General features: G+C 40.4%; 1 protein-coding gene across 1 annotated transcript in view; it reads left to right on the top strand.

Annotated features, from left to right (window-relative positions):
• CAB39 (calcium binding protein 39) overlaps positions 1-24,557 on the top strand; it is an 86,521-nt gene that overhangs the window by 38,400 nt on the left and 23,564 nt on the right. Inside the window, exon 3 of the mRNA XM_035006912.1 lies at positions 22,820-22,984. Coding sequence (XP_034862803.1) covers positions 22,820-22,984 — 165 coding nt within the window. The remainder of the gene's footprint in view (positions 1-22,819; positions 22,985-24,557) is intronic.

Below are 24,557 nucleotides of genomic sequence, written 5' to 3'. Positions count from 1 at the left end.
GGCCTGAATGATTTGTCAGTTTTCTTTCAAGTAAAAATGATTTTCCATTAAAAAAGTGGCTTGTTCAGCTCACAGCTCAAACGGTCATACAAGTACTTTTCCTTAAGACAGCCAATTATACTTTAATTAGGGGTAGAAAGTGCTTTATGCACACTCCCCATTTATCACACCAAATGTTAAAAAGACGTATGTGTATTCAGAGATCAAAATTTAATAAAATGAATATTTCGTTCCTGCTTCCTCATGACATTCCTAAGTGAAACTGACTTTGTTTGTTTGTTACCTGAGTGCATGATGATGAAGATTACAGTGATGGCAGTACAGTTTGCTGCCCATGTCTTGACTTGGGCTCGGGGGGCCTGTGCCATCAGTGCAAATGGCAGTATAGCAGAAAAAGGCAAATAATGTGCTCGTATTGATTGAAAATAGTTTTGGCCTCACGGTCCCCTTGAAAGGGTCTCAAGGGCCCCCAGAGGTCAACGGTTTGAAATCTGTGGGAGTTAATGGAAGGTGTATGTGCATAGGTGGGTTGCATCGGGTAGGGGGAGTATCCTAATTTTGAGGAGTCATATGAAGCCTCATTGAGGAGGTGGCACTGGAGATGAGTTCTGTGATTATACAAAGCAAGTTTAGGGTTGTCTGGATGGCTCAGTCGGTTAAACATCCACCTCTTGGTTTCAGCTCAGGTCATGATCTCAGGGTTGTGGGATCAAGCGCTGCTCTCTCTCTCTCTCACAAATAAATAAATAAATAAATAAAAATAAATCTTTAGAAAGCAAGTTCAGTCTCTGTTGGAATCCACATCATCTACTTTACTCAACCAGTAGTTTTCAACCAGGGGCAGTTTTCCCCTTTACATTTGGCAATATCTAGAGACATTATTGGTTTTAACACTGGAGGGACGGCTCCAGCTGGCATCTAGTTAGTATAGGCCAGAGATACTGCTAAATATGGAAAAGCCCCCCACAACAAGGAATTATTTGGCCCAAAATGTCAGTAACACTGAGGTTGAGAACTACTGCTTTAAACCTTAGCAAGAATAGACTTCCTACTATTAGGATAAACAAAGCAAAGAAAAATAGTTGAATTTATGAAAAATAAATTTCATTTCAAAGGAAAGGGATGACTCTGAAAGGCAACCCATGCAAATTACTTATTCTGAAGTAGATTAAGAAGAGGGAGGAGGACCCCTAAATTTCTGACTCACCTTGTTATCAAGATTCAAAAGGAAGTAGCAACTGATGCAGATGGTGAAGAGGGAACTGAGACCTGAAAACAGTGAAAAGATAAAAATCTGATCACTCAATTAAAAACCATGAGAAACAACTTTGACCTCATACTTAAGACTGAAAACTTGAAGGTAGTCCCGTTAAAACCATGCTTGCTATGACTTATTTAGTTTGTTCTGGAAATCTAGCCAGTACATAAAGAAATGGCTTAGAAGTAAAAAATAATAAAGCTACTGCAAATAAACAGGGAAAATTACATTGTTGAGATATTCATATATCTGTATAAAACACAAGTAAACCAGTGTGAAAATGAGAGTTCGCAAGGGCAGCTAAGTCAATAGAAAATTCATAGCATCCCTAAATGCAATCAGAACTATCTAGAAATTGTAATATTTTAAGAAAGTATTTCATTTACAGTAGCAACAAAAGAAAGTACAGATGTCTGGGAAAACTTTCATCAGGAAGTGTGAAGAACCTGTTTGAAGAAAACTATAAAACCTTGTTCAGAGACACCAAAGAATACCTGGTCCATGTTATGAGCTGGCATATAGTTAAGATGCCATTTCTTCTCAAATTAATTTTTAAGCTTAAAGCAATTTAATTCAAATTACAGTAGGATCTTTTTGTAACTTAAAAATTATTCTGAAGTTCTAGAAGAATAAATAAAATAGCTACAAAGTTGTGGCAGGATTGAAGGAATTTAAATTCTACTTTGTTTTGAAACAAAACAAAAACATCCACTCACAGTCTTTCCAACCATAGTTAATGAAACTTGGTCCTTCTTGTTTTTCAGGCCAAAAGTCTGGCGTCATCCATGACTCCTTTCTCATTTCCCAAATCCAATTGATGAAGCAAATCCATTCACTTTATCTGGTTTAAAAGCCAGAATCTAACCATGTCTCCCATTTTGCTAGTTACCACTCTGGTCTGAGCTACCATTATCTCTGCTCTGGATTACTACAGTATCCTTTTAACTGGTCTCTCTTGCCTCCCTACAAGCATAGTGGTTCTTTCAAAACATGAGCCAAATATTTCCCTTAGAATAAAAGTCAGAGGCCTTACAAGGGTCTGAACTAAGTTCTACAGGCCAATTCCTTGCCTAGGCCTATTTTTGTAAGGCTGGTGAGCTAAGAATGGTTTTTACATTTTTTAAAGGTTTGGTTTAAGAAGCAAAGAAGAATATGCAACAGAGATCTTATGTGGCCTGCGAAGCTTAAAATATTTACTGTCTACCCTTTAGCAGAAAAATACATGATGACCCTTTCCCTGGACATTCAGGTCTATGGCTTCAATGGTCCCTTCTCCAGGTTCTCCCCCAACATTGACTTCCTTTCTTCATACACTCCAGTCTTGCTTTTGCCTTTAAGCCTTTGCATGTGGCTGTTTCTTTTGCCTAGAATGTTCTTCCTCCAGCTCTCTGCTTGGCTTACTCCCTTATCACCTTCAAGTCTTTGCTCAAATGTCACTTTTCACCCAACCCCCTATTTAAAATGCATCTGTCCTCTCTGGCATTCCTGTTCCTCTTGATCTTGCTCTATTTCCCTTTGTAGCACTTAACATTTTTAATATACTAATGATGTTTGTTTATTCTTTCTTCCCCCTGTTAGACTCTAAACCTTCCAAAGATAGCTCAGTAACTATTTGCATTTATTTGAAAGTGGAATACAAAGCACAGTTAACTTGAAATTCTGTTACCTTGTAACTCTGAACTCTTAATTCCTACTGAATAGGATAAAACAGATATTACTGAGAATATGTAACAATCTGTATTTTGAGTTTGTGACTAATAAGAGTGTATAATAGTCAGGTATCTTCTAGATTTTTATGACGTTGGCCAAGTATCACATTCCCTTTTAGTGCTACCACACATCGAAGTAGTGAGATAAATGACCCTTCTCAAAAGATCTACCCTGTTGGTCTTAGTGTCTTCCAAATAGTTTTATGTTCATTAATTATCTTCCCCTGTAGTTCAGGATGCTCAGAGGACGTTTTTAATGATTGGATGAATAATTATACTCAGTGGACATGATTAGTGGATCACTCAGAGCTTCTAGGCAGGGTTCTGGTGATCTGTTGTAAGATACTGTCCTCAACTCTAAGCTGTTGATTTGTTGTTATTGATTTATATGAAGAGAATTAAGGGCTTACTAGCAGCGTTTGTGAATGACAAATATTGTAGAAGGATAGTAAATTCTGTATGTAACTGACTCTGGTATCAGAGGAGGGTTAGTTAGCTAGGGGTGGTGGAGCAGAGGTTGAAGGAAGGGCATGGTCTTAACTGATAAAATGCAATACAGAAAAAACTACAGCTTTGGACTAGAATCTTAAGAAAATAAAAACAAAAACCAAAAAAACCAGATTAGATGCCAAAGGCATCTAAAAGAGAATCACTAAAAATAACTTGATTAAACCAAAAGAAGGCAGAAAAAGAGGAAAAGGGGGATTAAAGAACAGATGGGACAAATGGAAAATAAACAGCAAGATGATAGACTCAAATACCATTATCAATAATCACATTAAATATAAATGGTCTGGGGGCGCCTGGGTGGCTCAGTTCGTTAAGCGACTGCATTCGGCTCAGGTCATGATCCTGGAGTCTCCGGATCGAGTCCCGCATTGGGCTCCCTGCTCGGCAGGGAGTCTGCTTCTCCCTCTGACCCTCCCCCCTCTCATGTGCTCTCTCTCTCTCATTCTCTCTGTCTCAAATAAATAAATAAAATCTTTAAAAAAAAAATAAAATAAAATAAAATAAATGGTCTGAATACTTCAATTAAAAGGCAGAGATCGTAAGATTGAATGAAAAAGCCCTAACTTTATGTGCCTATAAGAAATGAACTTTAAAGATAATGACACAGGGGTGCCTGGGTGGCTCAGTCAGTTGAGCCTCTGACTCTTGATTTTGGCTCAGGTCATGCTCTCAGGGTCATGGGATCAAGCCCCCCACATCAGGCTCTGTGCTCAGTGTGGAGTCTGCTTGGGATGCTCTCTCTCCCTCTCCCTCTGCCCCTCCCCCCACTTGTGCTTTTGCTCTTTCTAAATAAATAAATATTTTATAAATAAATAAAGATAATGACACAATTAGGTTACAAGGATGGAAGAAGATATACCATATTAATACTTGTCAAAAGAAAAAGCTGGAGTGCCTCTATTAATATCAGTCAAAAGTAGATTTCAGAGCAAAGAATATTACCAGAGATAAACTCATTTCATGATAAAATAGAGGTTAATTAATCCAAGGGACATAACAATCCTAACTATTTATGCACCTAGTAACAGAGCCTTAAAGCAAAATAAAGTAAAAACTGATAAAATTGCAAGGTAAGTCAGTCAAATCGACAATTATAATTGGAAATTTCAGTACCTCAATCTCAATACTTGATAGAACAAGATACTATCAACCAACTTGGTCTGATGGATAGGTATAGAACCACAGCAGAACACTCCTACATCCTTTTGACATATGGCACATTTTTAGTAAGTGTAGACCATATTTTGGGCCTGAAAAGAAGTTCTAATACATGTAAATGAATAAATTTATATAACATATGTTCTGTGACTACAGTAGAATTAAATTAGACATCAATAACAGTCTTGGAAAAATTCCAGAATATTTGGAAACTAAACATACTTCCGAAATCATGGATCAAAGAAATTAGAAAGTTATTTGAGTAGTATAAAAATAAAAACACAACATCAGAATTAGTCTGATGTTGCCAAAACATTAGTTGGGGAAATTTTGTAGCACTAGATGCAAATATTAGAAGAAAGGTCTTAGTGCCTACCTTAAGAAACCAGAAAAAGAAGAGCAAATTAAACAGAGTAAGAAGAAAGGAAATAAATAAAGATCAAAGCAGAAATCTGTTAAATAAAAATCAGGGAAAAAATCAAAACCAAACTTCTTTGAGAAGATGAATAAAATTGATAAACTCTAGCTAGGACTGATCAGGAGAAAACACACATCACCAGTATCTGCATTGAAAGAGTTGACATCACTACAGATTCTACAGATATTAAAAAGGGTGATAAGGGGATATTATAAACAACTTCATGCCAATAAATTTGACAACTTAGATGAAATGGGCCGATTCTTTGAAAGACATAACTTGCCCAGGCTCACTCAAGAAAAAAAATGAATTAACTTTAATAGCCCTATATCCATTAAAGTAAGTCAAAATTTACTTAGTAATTCTCTCCCAAAGGAAAATCTAGGCATAGTTTCACTAAAGATTTCTACCAAACATTTAAGGAAGAAATAACACAATTTCTACATAAACTTTTTTAGAAAATTTAAGAAAAAATAGTTCTTAACTCATTCTGTGAAGCCAGGATTATCCTGATACCAAAACCAAAGACATTACAAAAAAACTGTAGACTAATATCCCTTATGAACATAGATGCACAAGTTATAAACTAAATTTTAGCAAATTGAATCTAACAGTAGGACCATACATCATGACCAAGTGATACATTATTTCTAGAACCCATGGCTGGTTTAACATTCAAAAATCAATCAATGGAATTCATTGTATTGACAAACTACATGTCAGTAGATGAAAAGAAAGAAGGGGAAAAAAAAAAAAAGATCCTGATAAAAACTCTCAGCAAATTAGGAATAGAACAACCTAACAAGGAGTAGCTACAAAAACCCTACAGCTAGCACTACATACATAATGATGAAAGGCTGAATCATGTTATCTCCAAGATCAGGAATAAGAAAGGAGGGAAAAAAAAGAAAAAGGGACAGGAATAAGAAAGGGGGGGGAAGGAAAAAGGGACAGGAACAAGAAGGGGGGGGAGAAAAAGGGACAGGAATAAGAAAGGGGGGAAAAAAAGAAAAAGGGATGTTCACTTTTATCACTTCTTTTCAGCCTTGTTCCGGGAGTTTCTAGCCTGTGCAGGCAGGCAAGAAAAAAATAAAACGCATGAAAAGGAAGAAGTAAAACTGTCTTTATTTGTGGATGACATGATCATCTACATAGAAAAGCTGAAGGAATTTACAAAAAAGCTAGTAGAACTAATACATAAGTTCAGCAAGGTCACAGGTTACAACATCAATATACAAAGAACAATTGTATTTCTGTATAATAGCAATGAAAAACCCAAAATTGAAATTAGAAAAAAAATCATTTGGGGTAGTATCAAAAAAATATGAAACATTTAGGGATAATCTTACAAACGAAGTGAAAGACCTATACACTGAAAACTACAAAATCTTGCTAAGAGTTGAAAGACTTAAGTAAGTGAGAGAGATACCTGTTCGTGGGTTGGAAGACTCAGTGTTGTTAAAATGTCAGTTCTCCCCAAATTGTGATTTATAGATTCATTCCAATCCTAGCAGGCTTTTTTATAGAAATTGACAAGCTGGCTCTAAAATTTGTATGGAGATGCAAAGGACCTACAGTTAAAACAAATTGGAACAAAAACAAAGTTGGAGGGTTCACACCATCTGATTTCAAGAATTCTAAAGGTACAGTAATCAAAACAGTGTGGCATCAACACCAGTGGAACAGAACAGAATTAAACTTACATGTGTATGGAAAATTTTTGACAAAGGAACAAATGCAATTCCAAAGGGTAGTTGTTTCAACAATTGGTGCTGAAACAGTTTGATAACCGCATATACAAAAAAAATGTTAGACCCATAACTCATGCCATATACGAAAATTAACTCAAAGTGGATCACACAACTAAATGTAAAACCTAAAATTATAAAGCATCTAATAAAAGCAAATAGAAAATCTTTGTGACCTTGGGCTAGGCAAAGAATTCTTAGGTATGATACCAAAAGCATACTCTATTAAAAGAAAAAATTCATAAATCGGAATTCATCAGCACTAAAACTTTCTGCTCTTCAAAAGACACTTAAAGAATGAAAAGACAAGCCACAGAAAGAGGAAAAATCTTTGCAAAGCATATATCTGATAAAAGATTTCATCCAGAATATACAAAGAACTCTGAAAACTTAACAATATGAAAACAGACAATCCAGTAAAAAGTGGGCAAGAAATCCAAATATACACTTACCCAAAGAAAATACACAGCTTTCAGGTAAGCACTTGAAAAGATGTTAATCGGGCGCCTGGGTGGCTCAGATGGTTGGGCGTCTGCCTTCGGCTCAGGTCATGATCCCAGAGTCCTGGGATCAAGTCCCGCATCGGGCTCTCTGCTCCTTGGGAGCCTGCTTCTCCCTCTGCCTCTCTCTCTCTCTGTCTCTCATGAATAAATAAATTAAATCTTTAAAAAAAAAAAAGTTAATCATTAGGGAATTGCAAAGTAAAACCATGAGGAAATACCACTACACACCATTAGAATGGCAAAAATTGAAAACTCAGGCTATACCAAATGATGATTATGCAGAACATCTGGAACTGCTATTGGGAATGTAAGACGAGAAACCACTACCAAAAACAGTTTAACAGTTTCTTAAAAAGCTAATTTTGCATCTAGCATCCATTCCTAGGTGTTTACCCAAGAGAACAAAAAATATATGTCCACACATAAGACTTGTACATAACTGTTGATAGACATTATCTATAATAGTGTAAAGTAGGAAATAGTCCAGGTGTGTGAATAAACCAGTTGTGGTACATCCATAGAAAGGAATACTACTTAGCAATAAAAAAGAAGGAGCTGTTCCTGTACACAACAACATGAACAGATCTCAAAATAATTATGTTGAGTGAAAGAAACCAGCTTATAAAGAATACATAAGGTATGGTTCTGTTTCTATAAAACTCTATGGATAGCTATAATGACAGAAAGCAGATCAGTGATTGCTTTGGGATTGGCAGGGATGTGGAGGGTTAGAGTAGGGTTGGCAAAGTAGGGGACTTCAGAGGGCTCTTGGTGGTGATGGATATGTTTAATCTCTTGATGGGTTCATGGGTATATACATAAGTCCGAACTTATCAAATTGTACACTTTAAAATCTGTGTGGTTTCTTTTATGTCAATTATAATTCAATAAAGAGAGTAAGAAAGGACTATCCATGGACCAGCTGAGAGAGATGGCTTACAAACCATATACATTTGCCCTAAGAATAGATCATGTAGTAAAGCACCTAGAAAAATTACTGAAAGCCTAGGTGGCAATGATAGAAATAAAGTATTTAAATTCAAAGTGATCATCTGCTGTATGTAGACCAGTCTGTACTTGAGGATGTAGAGAAACTAGAATGTGTTGAGGGAGGAATGTCCACCTGGCACAGAAATTGAGAACTCTGCATGAGGAATAATTGAATAAACTGGAGATGTGAAGTAGAGAAAGAATAAAATGTGAGCCCTAAGCCCTTAGTAAAATGTCTTTAGGGGATCATCTTATGTGAGGAAAGGGAAGGTTCCAGATGGTGGCAGGAGATAGAATTAAAACCTGTAAGTGGAAGTAAAACAGGGAGTCCAATTTCATCTTGCTATTAGGAAAAATAGTAGGTGGAAATTGGCTTCCCTGCGAGAGAGCAGGTTTCTGTCTCTGGATATGTGTTTGGCACAGGCTAAGAGCCCACTTAGGTCTTGTAAGAAGGAATACAAGCTTTGCATGGTTGACGCATCCTTATGCTGAAACAACACCATTATTTTGCAAGGTGCCTTCATAGAGAATAGGCGTCAGTCTTATTTTGAGGTATAATAGTTTCCTGTCATTATTCTCATGATCCATATAAAGAAAGCTGTTGTTTTAATATAACCCATTGTATTGGAGTCAGAGGTGGAATTCACTCCTAGCTCTGCCAGACCCATGGTGAATCTCTGCCTGTTTCTGCTTTACTCATATCCATGGGCATTTTCTCATTCATTTCTTGTGATCTTGTAGACAAAATGATAAATACAACATTCGAATGCTTATGCCCCTGTTTGTAATATGTTGGTATTTTTATTTGTTTTATATGGTACACAGCTGCCATCTTAAGAATTGTATATAATACAAATACATTAGTCCCTTAGGAACCATGCCACACCTTTTTAAAAGAATTTGAAAACTATTTTCCTTATACTTTTAGGGGGAAAAATGATTTATCTTACCCATCCTTATTTTTAGGTATCTGGGGCATGGGGGTGGAGTGGGATGGGGTGAAATTTGTTCTTTCATTGCTAACAGCCACGTAAATCTGTGTATCTAATGACTATTTACACACTCTTTGCCCACTGCATGCTGTATAAGGAAGGTATGACTGCCTTGTTCAGCTTATACTTGGGTCCCTTCAGCACTGTGAATGCATGTGTTCAGTGTTGAATGGCTATATTCACTCATTTCATGAGAGGAATAAGTTTGCTCTATGTTGGCATATTTAAGAGGGGCAAAGGGGAGTAGCCTTTTCTAGCATGACCATTTAACAGTGACTCATGGTTACTCAACTTGTTTAGAGTAATCTTTGACACCAAAAGGTTATTAATAGGTTATTCTTAGACCATGATCTTTCAGCTTAGACTACTCAGGCATTTTCTTTAGTAGGGAGGTATGTGTGTGTGTTTGTAGGAGTTGTTTGTTTTTTTTTTTTTTAATTAACACAAGAATTAATGTGAAAATAGAATTGTTTTTATCAAATGTTTGGCACCAACAGTATTTTTCAGTTTACTTTTAGATTCCATCTCACATCCTTTATCTTAATTTACTTTGATTTAAAAACTTCCTTTTTTCAATGAGGTCATGTAATAGATCCCTTTTTGAGAATGAATTGATATTTAAGGCATTAAACATAGATTGGTACATATGTAGAGGACACTTGTTTAAAATGATTCTTTTGCTCAAGAGTAGATACAAAGAAATTCAAAAAAAGAAAAATATAAGACAAGGGGTGCCTGGGTGGCTCAGCTAGTTAAGTGCCTGACTCTTGGTTTTGGTTCAGGTCATGATCTCTGGGTCCTGAGATTGAGCCCCACCTTGGGCTCCGTGTTCAGTGGGGAGTCTGCTTCCTCTCTCTCTCTCTCAAATAAATAAATCTTCAAAACAAAGATATAAGACAAACTATAAATGATTTAAGCCTCCCTCCTCCCCCCACCAAAAAATCTGAGCTCTTTGAGGCATTTCTCAATAATAACTAGTTACATGTAAATTATAATAAATTTGATTATATAAACTAATGGTGAACAGAAGCATGGAAAATTTGCTTAGTAGATCATTTCAAAATTGTTCCTAAAAAAGATGGCTTAATAAACAATGATTCCCATCTGAATTATGTTTCCTTATGCCAGGTTTCGTGTGCATGGTGGTTGGAAGGACAGGCTCTTGCAAAAGATGACTTCAATACTTCCATTGTCATCTTTTGCAGAAGATTCCCAACTTGATCGAATCCACAGACATTTTAGTGCCCTCATCTCTGTGGGCAGATAGATGGGCACACAGATCAAATTTTGTCCCTATTCTTAAGGAGTTTATAATCTACTAGAGGAAATAGGTTTATATATAAATAACATAATGTAGTATAGAGAGACTTGGAGATATGAATGAAATTCCGTGGGAACCAAGAGGATAAAACAGTGCGTACTGACCTGTCTCAGAGACAGGTACAGATACAGCTTTAAGTTTGAAGTGACATTTGAACTGGATTTTAAGGTGTTGCCAGGCAAAGAGTGAGAGGGAATGGAATGTGAAACAGTTTATGTCCAGAACATGGTGACAAGTTCAGAGGGACATTATAGGCTGACTGACTGGATAGAGGGGAGTGGTGGGAAGTGAGGCTGCAGGTGTAGGTTGTAGTAGATTGACAAAGGCCTTATATACAATCTAAAGATGTATATACTGAGGGAGCTGCAGAAATCTTTGTGGTGGTGGTTTTGCCTTGTTTTAAATCTATTTTTAAATAATTATTCATAAGTTTCAAAAAAGTATACAGGGGGAGCCCTTGTACCTTTCCCCCAGTTCCCCCCAGTGGTAAAATGGCACATAACTATGTCCAATATCAAGACCAGGAAATTGACATTGATACAGTCCACAGGCCTTGTTCAATTTCATGAGTTTTATGTGTGTGTGTGTGCGCGCGCACCCACGCGTGTGTCTAGCTGTGTGGTTTCTTTGTAACCACCACCACACTCAAGACACAGAACTGTTCCATCACCACAAGGCCCCCCTTGCTATCCCTTTATAGCCACCCCCATCCTCTCTCCTTCCCTAACCCTTGCTGGCAACCACAAATAATTTTGCTATTTCAAGAATATTTTATAAATAGAATCGTACAGTGTACAACCTTTTGAGACAGGCTTTTTTTCACTCAGCTGAATTCCCACAAGATCAATGCAAGTGGTTGTGAGTAGTGATAATTCCTTTTGATTGCTGAGTTTTACTAGTCCATTCTGTGGATGTGCCCCAGTGTGTTTAATCAGTCACCCATTGAAGGACATCTAGACTGCTTCCAGTTTTGGGGTATTACAAATAAAACTACTGTGGACATTTTTGTACAGGTTTTGTATGAACGTAGGTTTTCATTCCTCTGGGATAAATGCCCAAGAGTACAATTCTTGGGTCATACGGTAACTGCATGTTTAGTTTGCAAGAAACCACCAAACTCTTTTCCAGCGTCGGTGTACCACTTTTCATTCCCACTAGCAATGTTTCATGTCAGAGATGAGGTGAGATAGGAAGCGTGTTGGAGAAGATGGACATAATGGCAGAAGATGAACATCGTGAGAGAACTCTGGTGACAGGGAAAGCTAAAGGATGAGAAGAAGCAAGAGATGAGACTAGATTTTTGAGGGAGAATTTGAGAGGATTTGATAGTTGTATACTAACTCTAGGGTCACATAACCTCTGGCCTATTTTCTCCCCACCAGATATTTTCCAGTGCATGAGTCAATAAACTGTGGCCCAGGACAGCCCATTACCTGGTTTAATAAATAAAGTTTTATTGGAACACAGCCATGCCCGTTCATTGACGATGGCCTGTGGCAGCTTTCCTGCTGCAGTGGCGGAGTTGACTGGTTGTGACAGACACTATATGACCCACAAAAAGCTTGCTACCTACTTATCTAAAGAAACTTTGATGTTTCTGATGAAACAGACTAAAGCAGGGATTCTTATTTTGGTTAGAAATGGGGGCTAGGGAAAGTGTGTGTTTGTGTATGTGTATTTTGCTTTTAAACTTAGTGTTCCAAAGGTGTGCTCTAGATAGAGAAGCTGACCATGGTTTCAGGTGCTCCTTCTTCCTTTGTCTGTTTTTTTAGTTTTACTTTATCCTCATTTGTATGTTGGGATTCTACGTAAGATTTTTATTTTAAAAAGTGGTGATGGACAGTAGGGAGCAGGATATCAGTGGCCCCAAAAGGATTTTAAAAACCACTTGGGGCGTCCGGGTGGCGCAATTGGCTAAGCGCCTGGCTCTTGTTTCAGCTCAGGTCTAGATCTCAGAGTCGTGAGATTGAGCCCTGTGTTGGGCTCCGCAGAGAGTCTACTCAAGACTCACTCAGGGTGCCTGGGTGGCTCAGTCGTTAAGCGTCTGCCTTCGGCTCAGGTCATGATTCCAGGGTCCTGGGATCGAGCCCCGCATCGGGCTCCCTGCTCCGCGGGAAGCCTGCTTTTCTGTCTCCCACTCCCCCTGCTTTGTGTTCCCTCTCAAAAAAAAAAAAAAAAAAAAAAAAAGACTCCTTCTCCCTCTCCCTCTCCACCCCCCTGCCCCCTGCTGCTTACGCATGCTCTCTCTCAAATAAGCAAATCTTCTTTAAAAATCCACTTATTTGTATGATCTCTGATGTTCCTTTCAACATTTAAGATGCTCTGATTCCATATTGCAGCGTCGCTCTAAATTTCACATTTCAATTCATAATTCATTTTCTCTGAGAAAATTGGTTGGTCTGTCTCCTCCTGACTGAAGAAGTGTTGCCTTGGGCGCCTGGCTGGCTCAGTCAGGAGAGCATGCGACTCTTGATCTCTGGGTTGTAAGTTTGAGCCCCATGTTTAGTGTAGAGATTACTTAAAAATAAAATCTTTTTAAAAAAGAAAGAAGTGTTGCCTTTATGTTCCTGGCTCACAACCTTAGTCATCAGATCTTTCTCCTTACTTCAGCATCTATTTGCCAAAGCCCTGTTCATTTGAAGTCATTTGGTGGAGAAGAGGAGGCTGACATCTGCAACTTCTCTCTCTTTCTCTTTTCCTAAGCACTCTGTAGGTAACAAGGGGTTGCGAGGCGTCTGGGTTGGTGTAGGAGAGAGCTGTGCTCCTTCCATTATGCCTAATGGTTGTGATTGATACATATATAATCTCTTTATATTTAAAGCTCCTCCTCATTCCACTACCGCATGAAATGACTCCTGTTGACACGGTAGGATATCTGCACAGATTCTCATTCATATGTCCCCCCGCCCTCTCTCTCCCCGGGCAAATAAGTAATGAATGTGGGAGCATATTATTCTGTAACCTGGTTTATCTTTCAGGTTTAATGTTAACATCTTTGCATTGTCAGTATAGATCTACTTAATTACCTTTAAAGCTTGCCGTGGTCTTCCATTTTATGGGGACATTATAATTTAACCAGTTCAATGGGATAACTTTTCATCTAATTCTTTGCTATTATAAATCACACTGCTTATACTTATATCTTTGTGTAATTATCTATTTCCCTAGGGTAAATTCCTGGAAGTATAATGTGTGATTTATAGAGCTATTACACCTTTTAAAGCTTTTTGATACATTTTGCCAAATTGCCATCCAGTGTGTTGTACCAATTTATTTCTCACCCACCAGACTTCTTTTTGAAGTCTTTACCTCTGGCAGGAGGGAAAAAATATTGTACCATTTTAACTTAATTATTATTTTAAAGCAGACTATCTTTTAAAGGGTTTTTTTGCCTTATAATTTATAAATCAGGCATATCTATACTTTAAACATATTACTTTTGCTGTGTTTATCTTTAAATGTGCTTTATATTTAAAGTTAGGTTTACCTAGTTAACTTTATTAAAAATTGAGGGTAAGAGAGTGGGCAGACCCAGTTTTCTGAAAACCCCACAACCCCGTGCCTGCACCTGTCAGTAGCCACCTTGTCACCTTTCACTCCTACTATGAAGCCACTTTGAGATCTGCTGATAGTTGGGCCTTGTTGCGTCCAGAGGGGGAGTGGGTGAAATGGCTATGAGCACGTCAGGGACATGGTCTAGAAGCACTAATGGGTAAGTGAATATCTCCTTTTGTCTTCTGAAATTTTTTCACATCACTGCTTTGTGTCTCAGTGGTTGCCACTAATGATGGTAAAATAGTACAGTGATGGGTACTGTGGGAACATTGGGCTTAAGGCTAGAGCTTTAACACAAAACCTTCTGAGTTTTTGGAGGTCTTGATGTAGGCCATTTTTACTAGTGTTTGGCTTACTAATTTCTTAATTTCCCACTTTGCTGTGTTTTTTAATGGGAAAACAGGCAGTGGAAAGACTCCCAGCCTTAGTTCTAATTGGAGAAGTTATTATATGGATACTACACTTAAAAATTTGAAGTAGTTCCTATGTCCTCCCCCTGGGAGGAAAAGTGATACAGTTCTGATATTGTTACCAGCGAAGTGAGTGTGCAATATGAACTTCGGAATACTGGTCACTACTTAAGTTGATCCTGTAACTTAAATTGTTAATTTAAAAATATCTCTTGGAGATATTAACTAAAAATAAAGTTTGTTACCAGTCCGTTGTACGTGGAAGTCAGTGAGGCTTCTGGCAGAGGATTAATATGCCTCCCCCCCGGCAGTATCGACAGTGCTTCTCAACTTGGAGCCTTGACCCTGAGAAGCTCTCTCAAGCCCCAGATTCTTTTCTCTGTGACTCTGCTCCACTGGGTATCCCCAAATTCCCACTGTGTGTGGCTCAGAAAGCCTCAAGAAAACAACTAAGAACTTCTGTGCTTCTTACCTAGACAGGGCAACAGCATGATCCACAGCAGCATGATTAGTGAGGCATGATCCACATCGTTTTCCAGTCAAGTGAGTGGCTGGTCATGAGGGGGCTAATTCTTTCACGTGCTTCTCTTCATGACCATGTATTTGTGAAACAGTTGGCTGCTCTTAGTAGTCTGTGCCCATGAAACTTAATATGATGCTCACTGGCCACCCAAGGGTAGCATCGGTGTCCCAGAACACCGTGTTCAACTGACTGAAATGTCTTAGACAATTGAGTCCATTAACAAAATCCTGAAGTCAGACCGTGTGCAAGTCACCATCATAGACATTGGAGCAGGGAGGGAATAAAAACGTGTAAGCAGGACTTTTCCAAAGCCCTGTAATAAGTTTGGGAAATGAGAGGTAGAGATGAGAAGATCTGACCCTACAAGGCCGGGGGCTGAAACAGGGTAACAACTGCTGTGGCATCAGAGGAGGAGAGCGGGGGAAGTGAGGGAAGGCTTTGTGGGTGTGGGGGCTCCGACGGTGGAGAGGAGTAGTGTGAGCACTCAGGGTTGCTTGAGGAGAGACAAAGATGTCAGGGCGAGAGAGTGAGGAGAGAGGATGGGGCAGTAGAGAATTGGAAGAGCCTTTATTTGGAATTTGAGATCTTAAGGTATGGAATCTGCACCTTCCACGAGGCCACACAACTAGCAAAATTGCCCATGGGGGACTGGAGGCAAGAGGCCCTTTCTCCAGCACACATATATAGAGCCATCAGCCTAGGAACTCAGGAGGGCTGCCTCTCACCTGTGAAGAAAAAGCAAAATAAGAGAGTAGGTGAACTTTTTAGACTTATAAAATGATTGCAGAAAGAGTTTCTTTCTTTTCTCCCAGCTTCCCCAAATGTTAACATTTTTCATAACCAGTCTAATGATCAGAATCAGGAAACTGACATTTATATGATAATATTAACTAATCCATGGGTCTCTCTCAGATTCATCAGTTGTTCTACTCATGTCCTTTTTCTGGCCCAGGATCCAGTTCAGGATGACACATTGCATTTATTTGTCACATCTCCTTAATTCTCCTTTAATCTGGAACAGTGTCCCAGTCTTCCATTGACTCCCATGACCTGGACACTTTTGAAGAGTACTGGCCAGTTGTTTTGTAGACTGTTCCTTAGTTTGGGTTTGGCTGATGTTTCCTCATGATTCAATGCAGGTGGTGCCTTTTTGGCAAGAAAATCCCAGAAGTAATGCTGTACACTTGGCGGTGCCCGGAGGCACATGAGGTCAATGGTCCCGTTACCATTGCCTTACTTCTGTCACATGGTTATGATGGTGTCTGCATGTGAAAGTACTGTTTTTCCTTTTGTCATTAATAAGTCTCTTGAGGGGATTGGGCATCTTTTTTAAAAGTCCCCCAAGTGATTCTGGTGTGTGTCCAGGGTTGGGATGGAGGATGGCAGAAGTACATCAAGATGGATGGAGAAGTTGAGGGTGTTTTCATTATGAAGTCTTATCTCAACATGGAAAGAGTGAAGCAAGATGTTCAGATAGGGAGCAGAGAGAGAGAGACACTGAAGTCTCTTGAGGAAAATGGAGCAATTTTGACGCATCTGCTACTAGGCGTTACTGGTTGGAAATAATGCAGTCGGAAGAAATGTTTCTGACTGGATTGAAGGCTGTCGAACATCATGAATGTTAGCAGACTAAGTGTACACAGGTTTCCAGCACTTTCTCTACAGTGTTCAGAACCCTGGAAGCTGAAGTAGAGAAAGTTTCAGTGAAGGACATCCAGCATTATTTAGGGGAACAAGAGATCCGTTGCTGTGGGCATGCACAGCACTGAAACGTGCAGTCTTTTTTTTTAATGAATTTTTTTTTGACTTATTTATTTATTTGAGAGAGCGAGAATGAGAGAGAGAGAGAGAGTACATGAGATGGGGGAGGGTCAGAGGGAGAAGCAAGCTCCCTGCCGAGCAGGGAGCCCGATGCGGGACTCGATCCCGGGACTCCAGGACCATGACCTGAGCCGAAGGCAGCTGCTCAACCGACTGAGCCACCCAGGCGCCCCCTGAAACGTGCAGTCTTAGTGGGACAGGTAACATGGTCATTAAGGAGCCCCATGGATGAGGTAATACGATCGTCTCAGCAGCTTGAAAGGGTATCATGCTTGGAGAAGCAGTAAGTGTGACTCCCTTACTCGGTAGCTGTGAAGGGACAGACGGGGAGGTGCAATAAGGAGGATGTGGTCAGAGAGGCAGAGAACATGTTGACTTAATGCCAGGAGGCCAGAGATGGGGGACTAGGCAGGCTCCCAGATGTGAATGCCGATGAAGGGCGCCAAGCCAAACCTACACAAGAACAGACAAGTTTATTTGTTCTGTATGCTATCTTCATTCAGTAAACACTTGACGCATCACCTTTTCTGGTGAAATACTTCTTAAGGTTTTCTGATCTTTTCTTTTTTTTTTTTTAATTTATTTACTTGAGAGAGAGAGTAAGGGAGATCACAAGCAGCGGGGAGGGGAAGAGGGAGAAGCAGACTCCGTGCTGAGCAGGGAGCCCAATGTGGGACTCGATCCCAGGACCCTGGGATCATGACCTGAGACGAAGGCAGACACTTAACCGACTGAGCCACCCAGGTGCCCAAGGTTTTCTGATGATCTTTTAGGAAACTTTGGACATCTTTTTTTTTTTTTAAGGTTTTGTTTAATCAACTTGTAATTATCCATATAATGGGGAACAGAAATCACACAAGTAGTTGAAATATGCATAAAATTATAAGTCATCAGTTGAAATATGAACTTAATCTCTCTCATGTATCAGGACTGCTAATAAATAATAAGGTTGATGAGTTTTAGTTTTTTTATATCATGCTGCTAATTATCCTCTGTAGGTGGCAACTAAGCTTGGATGTAAAAGTAAAATGTAAATTGTAAAACATACAATTCTGAAGTAGAGTGAAAAGTGAAAGTATTCTTCTTCCCTGTCCTCATAGGCAGACTATGCTCAGTTTGGGGTGTCTTCTTCCAGACTGTTCTCTGTGAGAACACAGGGATTTGTTTTCATTGCTCACTCCTGTAGCTCTGTCAGGTAGATTGCCTTTCTTGGATCACTATGTTTTTTAGGAATTCCTTGCCTTCATGGTGTGGTAACATCACATTTTCCTACATCCAGTTTTCATCTGGATTTTTTTTTTATATCCTGGTGCTCAAGATTACTGATTTTCAACCATTCATCAAGCATGTATAGTGTACCTGCCAGCGCTGGGCCACTGATGGAGTAGAAGGGAACACATTAATTAGAAATCACAAGGAAAAGCAGAATTACATACAACTGTGAGAAAAGAAGCATGTGGTGGTGGTGAATTTAACGAGAAAAGTCTCCTCTGAGGAAGTGATCATTGAGCTGAGAGATGAAGGAAGAATGTGAGTTGGCCAAGAGGTGGGGGCAGGGCGTGGGCCTAGGAGGCCACATATGCGGGGATCCTGAAAGGATACCAGTGTGACCAGAGGAGTGGCATAGAGATGGTGGGGGAGGAACTGTAGTGCAGAGTAAGGTTAGACAGGGAGGGTCAGACCATGCAGGGTCTTAGGGGCCATGTTAAGAAATTTTCTCCATCCCAAGAGTAATAGGTAATTGGAGCATTTTTGAAGCAGAAGTCATGACAATCGTATTTGTATTAAGAAAGGATCATTCTAGTTGTGATGTGGAGAATGGATTATAGGGAAATCAGTCAGTGGGCTACTTAGACTGGTCCAGGCAAGAATTGTGTGGACTCTGATTGCGGACTCTGATGGGGGTGGGGGGATGGGGGGTATGGGGATAAATGGATGGATTTGGGAGACATGATGGTGAATTAGATATTGAGGTGGGGTGAGAAAGAGGGAAGGGTTGAGGATGGCTTCTGAGTTTCCAACATGCATAAGAGCATCAGTAGTGGTATCATTCCCTGAAATAGAGAACAAGGGAAGAATATCAGGCATTAGGGCAAGATCATGAGTTCTGTTTTCAATTGCATTAGGTTTGAGGTACCTTGAGACATTCAAGTGGAGACATTTCAGATAGGCTGCTGAATGTACTAATAGGAGAACTGGATTAGAGATAGGCATCTGTGAGGTATCTGCACTGAGGTGTTAATTAAAGCTGTGGGTGTGGATGACATCACTTTGGGAGAGATGATAGAATGAGAAGAATAGGCCTTGTACCCTGCCTTGAGGAATTCCCAATATTTAAATGGCCATGTCAAGAGGGATGAGCCAAGAAGGAGGCCAAAGGAGCAACCAAGGAGACAGGCAGGAAAAATTAGGGTGGTGGTGAGTCACAGAGAACAAGGGAGGAGCAGTTTTAAAAGAAGGGTGTAATCAACACCTTCAGATGCTGCCAAGAGCTAACATGTACTAAAGACAGAGAATTGTATTTCCTGGCAGGCAGGTCTTTGGTGACTGGCTAAAAGCTGTGAAGTGCTAGGTGGAGAAGCCCCATGGGATTGGGCTGGGAGGGACCGGGAAGGAGATGTGGACTATAGCACACACAGGTGGATGCTTTTTAGAGGTTTGTTTACAGGTGGGCAGTAGCCGGGAGGGGGCTATGGTGTTAGCCAAGGGAGAGCTTGTTTGATTTTGTTAATGGGAGTCTTGATCATATTTAAAACTGATTGGAAGGAAAAATCAAGTGAGAGGGAGTTGGCTGTATGATAAAAGGAGGTGAGAAAATGGACGAGTCAGTTCCTCAGAAATCCAGAGGGTGAGTGGAATCCAGAAGCATCCACATAAGCAGACGAGTACAGTGGTTAGCAGATATGGGAATGCCATGGGTGTCCCCCCTCCAACCCATAATATAGGTGACAGTGTCTTCTGAGAGGGAAGAAGAGGGCTTTACATGTGGGTCCGGGTTGCCTTTCATCTGAGAAATACTGTAAGTTGCTTTCGATTTCCTTGCTTCTCTCCTTCCTGTTGTTGTTGTTTTTAATATCTTTATTGAGATAACTCACACAATTCACCCAAAGTGTACATTTCAGTGGTTTTTAGTTTATTCACAGATAATGTGCAACCATAACCATAGTCAATTTTGGAACATTTCATCACTTCAAAAAGAAACCTCATACCTTTTAGCTATCACCCCCCTCCCTTCTTATTCATCTTTTGCTGTCAGAGAAAGCATAGAGTATGGTCTGAATTCAAATCTAAAATCATATCATGATTTCATAGAAGAGCATATGTAAGCTGAGGCATATGAAAGGTTGCCAAGAGCCTCAAAATGGTGATCTAGCCAGAGATGCACAGGGGGCTGAGGCCTACTACTTAGGGTCACTAGTATAAAATCAACAGATAATAAACTCAGGAAATGCACTAAATGCCAAGCTCTTCCCTGTCAGAGAAAATCGTCTTAAGAATAAAGATTAATAAAATGAAATTACAGAAGTAACACATGTAATTAGCTTTTAAGAGAGCATTTTCTCTTGATAAATGATTTTATCTACTGGCCCCCAAAAAGTACATTTTGGGGAACTTAAACTTGGTATATGGGATGATGAGCTGCTGTCAGAAATCTAAGGCATTCACAGAATAGGGCAGTAACAGCTGAACGGAGAAGGTAAAGATTCTGTGGACCACTGATACTGAAGAAGTTCTGCATAGGATTAGTAGGATGATCTTACACATTTAGAAAAGAAAGTCGGAGTCAGTAAAAATCAGCATAGGCTTAGGAAAAAGGTCATACCAAATTAATTTAATTTCATTGTCTTATATTCAGGAAATGTGGAAGAAATACTATCCAGCACAGGGTAAGGGGGTCAAGGGGTGCCGACCCCCCACACAGTCAAAAATCCACATAAAACTTTTGACTCCCCCAGAATTTAACTACTAGTAGCCTACAGCTGACCGTAAGTCTTGCTGATAACATCGAGTTACCACATTTTGTACGTTATATGTATCGTATGCTGTATTCTTAAAGTCAGCTAGAGGAAAGAAAATGTCGTTAAGAGAATCATAAGGAAGAGCAAATACATTTCTAGTACTGTCCTGTAAAAAATGCGTGTATAAGCGGACTAGCACAGTTCAGACCCTTGTTGTTCAAGGGTCAAATGTTATTTTATCCAAGTATTTAACAAAAAGTCTTTTGAACATGATTTGGGAATAGGTTTATATGTAAGTGGCTGAGAGACCATGCCCAAAGATTATTAGTAGATGGTTAATGAAAAGAGCATGATGATTCAAAGGCATAATGGTAGGTTCCGTTCAGAATTATTTCCTTTTCGGTGTTTTGGTTAATGATTGAGGCCGTGGGAGGTATACCTATCAGATTTGCAGATAATGCAGATATGAGAGTGATAGCTGGTATGTTGGATGTCCTTCAGAATCCAGAAGTAGGTCCACAGTGTTGAACAATGGTCTGTTAACGAGGTTCAGTTAAATAGCGAGAAGAGGTAAGGCCTTCATTGCATGCAGTGTCACTCAGAGACCTGGCTTCAGTGAATTACATGATTTAATTGCAAAAATTCTTAAGGGTAGCCTCGGGCTACATTACCATTTGTGACATTTATGGGGAAGTCATGGTCTAGTGTCTTCTGCATCATTCCATCCTAGACGGGATTGCAACATTAGCCTTACCTTTCGTAAAAGAATAGTTGAAGAAGCTGAGAGGAGGTTTTCTGGAGAAGCCGAGAGATGGGCAGGCTGCTCCCTGACTGTGGGTGTGTTCCTCACGTGCACAGGCTTATCAGTACTCCGCTGAAGAAGCAGTGTGTCTTTGCACACCTCTCTGCTCTCTGGTACTCTGCCCTGCAGATTCCCAGCTCTGTCTCCTCAACTCCTGGAGACCCCCCCCTCCCTGCGCTGGGGCCTAGAAACCCTTCTCCAGGCAGGACACTGGGGCAGTTGTGAGTTTCACTTCATTTCTTCCCCTTCTCGCAGGGGTCACTGTCCTGTGCTGGCTGAAGTTCAGTGTTTAAAATTTATTGTTTCGGGCGCCTGGGTGGCTCAGTCATTAAGCGTCTGCCTTCAGCTCAGGTCACGATCCCAGAGTCCTGGGATCGAGTTCCACATCGGGCTCCCTGCTCAGCGGGAAGCCTGCTTCTCGCTCTCCCACTCCCCCTGCTTGTGTTCCTGCTCTCGCTGTCTCTTGTCTCTGTCAAATAAATAAATAAAATCTTTAAAAATAAATAAAAATAAATAAAATTTATTGTTTCATATCATTTCTCCTCTTTTGTCGTCTTTTTCATGGGGGAAGGTAAATCTGGCTCTTGTTCCTCTATCTTAGCCAGAAGTGGAGGCTCTCCAATGATTATTGCTAACATTTTAGCTCAGCATTCAAAGCCACCTTCTGCTGTCATTCCCTTGTTCCCTCCACACCTTTCCTCAGACAGACTCTGTGCTTCTCCCCCTCCTTCATCCCCACCTCATGCCATTCCTTTTCCTCAATCCCCCTTTCCCTCGTCCTTGCTCATCCGTGGCTCTCTGTTCTTGGGGTCGGCTCAGGGGCCTCTTCCATGTCATTTCCCTCCCAGAGGAGGCAGACTTGAACCTTCTCTCCCTGTTCTGTTTCTACCATAACAACACTGCTTTCAGCATTCGAGCGCACATGTTGTGAATCTGCTGGCCTTCCCCCTGGAACGCGTGTGTCAGTCCTCACGTGTGCTTATGCACGCGTGCTCAGCTCCCGAGGGCCTCGACGGAACTTGTCCACCTTTGTGTCTTTACGTCACTCTGTGGGTATATAATCAAGAGAGAAGGTATGTAACAACTGGACGCATGTCATATGTTTTTTTTAAAGGAGTTTTTCTCCTCTCCCCCAAAATCAGGCCACAGAAGAAGTTTCCAAAAATCTGGTTGCCATGAAAGAAATCCTATATGGCACAAACGAAAAAGAGCCGCAGACCGAAGCCGTGGCGCAGCTCGCTCAAGAACTGTATAACAGCGGGCTCCTGAGCACCCTGGTAGCTGATTTACAGCTCATTGACTTTGAGGTAAGAAATCAGTTTTCAAAACTTTTCAAAAACGGTGCCTTCTTCATGGCCCTTTTCCTTGTGTTCTCTCCTCCGAAAGATCCTAAGATTCCTGTCAGGCTCTTGGCTCAGGGGTCGCCGACCTGCAAGCGTGCCCAGGCTGCCTGCCTAATTAGCGGAGCGGGGCAGGAGCTCAGGGCCGCCTCAGGCCGCGGCCAGGTCGCCTCCTCTTTCACCACACTGCGTATGAAGTTTCTTCGGTATTCGTTGTGCCCTTTTGTTTACATTATATTTAATAAGTAGCTGCCCTTTTACATAATTCACTGGCCTTGGATTCTCAAGGAGTCAACAATCTAAAGAAGACCATAGAACATTAGAGGTAGGGAGATCTTAGGGGATATCCCGTTGTGTTTTGGTTTGTTTTTTTGTTTTTTTGCTTTTCTAACCTGCTAAGAACTCATTACAGTGAAGATCATATGTTCTGTTTGTTTGGCACTGCTTTTAGATGTTTAAGTTAGGGTAACAGTTACATAGCAGGAGACCTTATACGCAGTTTTGCATTTCTGGCTTCCCTTGAAAATGTTGACGCTGTCAACATGGAGCCTGTAGGCCTCCATGGCCCCGCAGCTGGAACAGAGCACCTACCACCCCATGGCACACTGGCGTGTGCTGCGGACAGCAGCTTGCTTTTCTGTCCCAGGGCCTGCTTTACCCAGCTGTGTCCCCTGCCTGGCCCTGGTAGGCATTTGATATTATTGCCCAAGCTTATACAGCTGAATCGTGTGCCATGTTAGATATTTAGTGAACTTAACAGTGAGAATAATGGTTCCTTGATACCAGTCTGAAAGGAAGTCTGAGAAGTATATATGGTAGTGAAGGGCCGTGGCATGGTTATGAGCAGGTTCCTCTGAGTCTTTGTCATGGGTGTGCTTTGTTTTAAGCCCAGCGTTTATCGTCCTGAGTGATCAATTAGATGTCTGTGCAGGTGCTTGAAAAATCAGAGGAGAGAATGGCAGACGGATAATCAGACTCAGTGTTGGAGAGCGATGGGAGGGTGTGGTTCATAGGTTAACTTCAATATAATATTGATAATAAAGGATAATAAAAGTTTACTTCTATTCTGTAGAACAGATAAAAATGATATTTCCATTTATATAGATGATTTCATGTATTTTTAATAGTGTATCAGATTCCACCAACAGCAATTTCTCTTTCCTCTGTGAAGTTGGGAATGCGCTGGAACATCCAGTTCCTTCTGCTTTGCCCACCCATCTCATTCCCCAACCCGGACGCTGAATTTAACAGTCATTTGAGACTTAAATGTAAGAGCAGTGTGTGCCACTGAGATGTGTTCTTAGAGATTGCCATTGCCACTCCTGACCTAGCTCAGGCCCGGGATCTCAGGCGCCAGAAAGTAGCATTTCACTCACTCTCCTGCAGGCTTGTCAGCCTCACAAGAGGTGGCCATTCTGAAAAATCCCATGGGTTTGTTTTCCATTTGTTAATTTCTTGTGCAGTTTTCTGATTATCAGGTTCGCTGTATAGCAATAAAGTCCTTCTGTTTTGTTTAGTAAAGTACAGTTGTATAATTCTG

The sequence above is a fragment of the Mirounga leonina genome, unplaced genomic scaffold (genome assembly GCF_011800145.1).
Source record: "Mirounga leonina isolate KUSES-001 unplaced genomic scaffold, KU_Mleo_1.0 Mir_151, whole genome shotgun sequence".
NCBI lineage: Eukaryota > Metazoa > Chordata > Mammalia > Carnivora > Phocidae > Mirounga > Mirounga leonina.
Note: the sequence above shows the minus strand (reverse complement) of the source record. Positions and strands in the feature narration are given on the sequence as shown.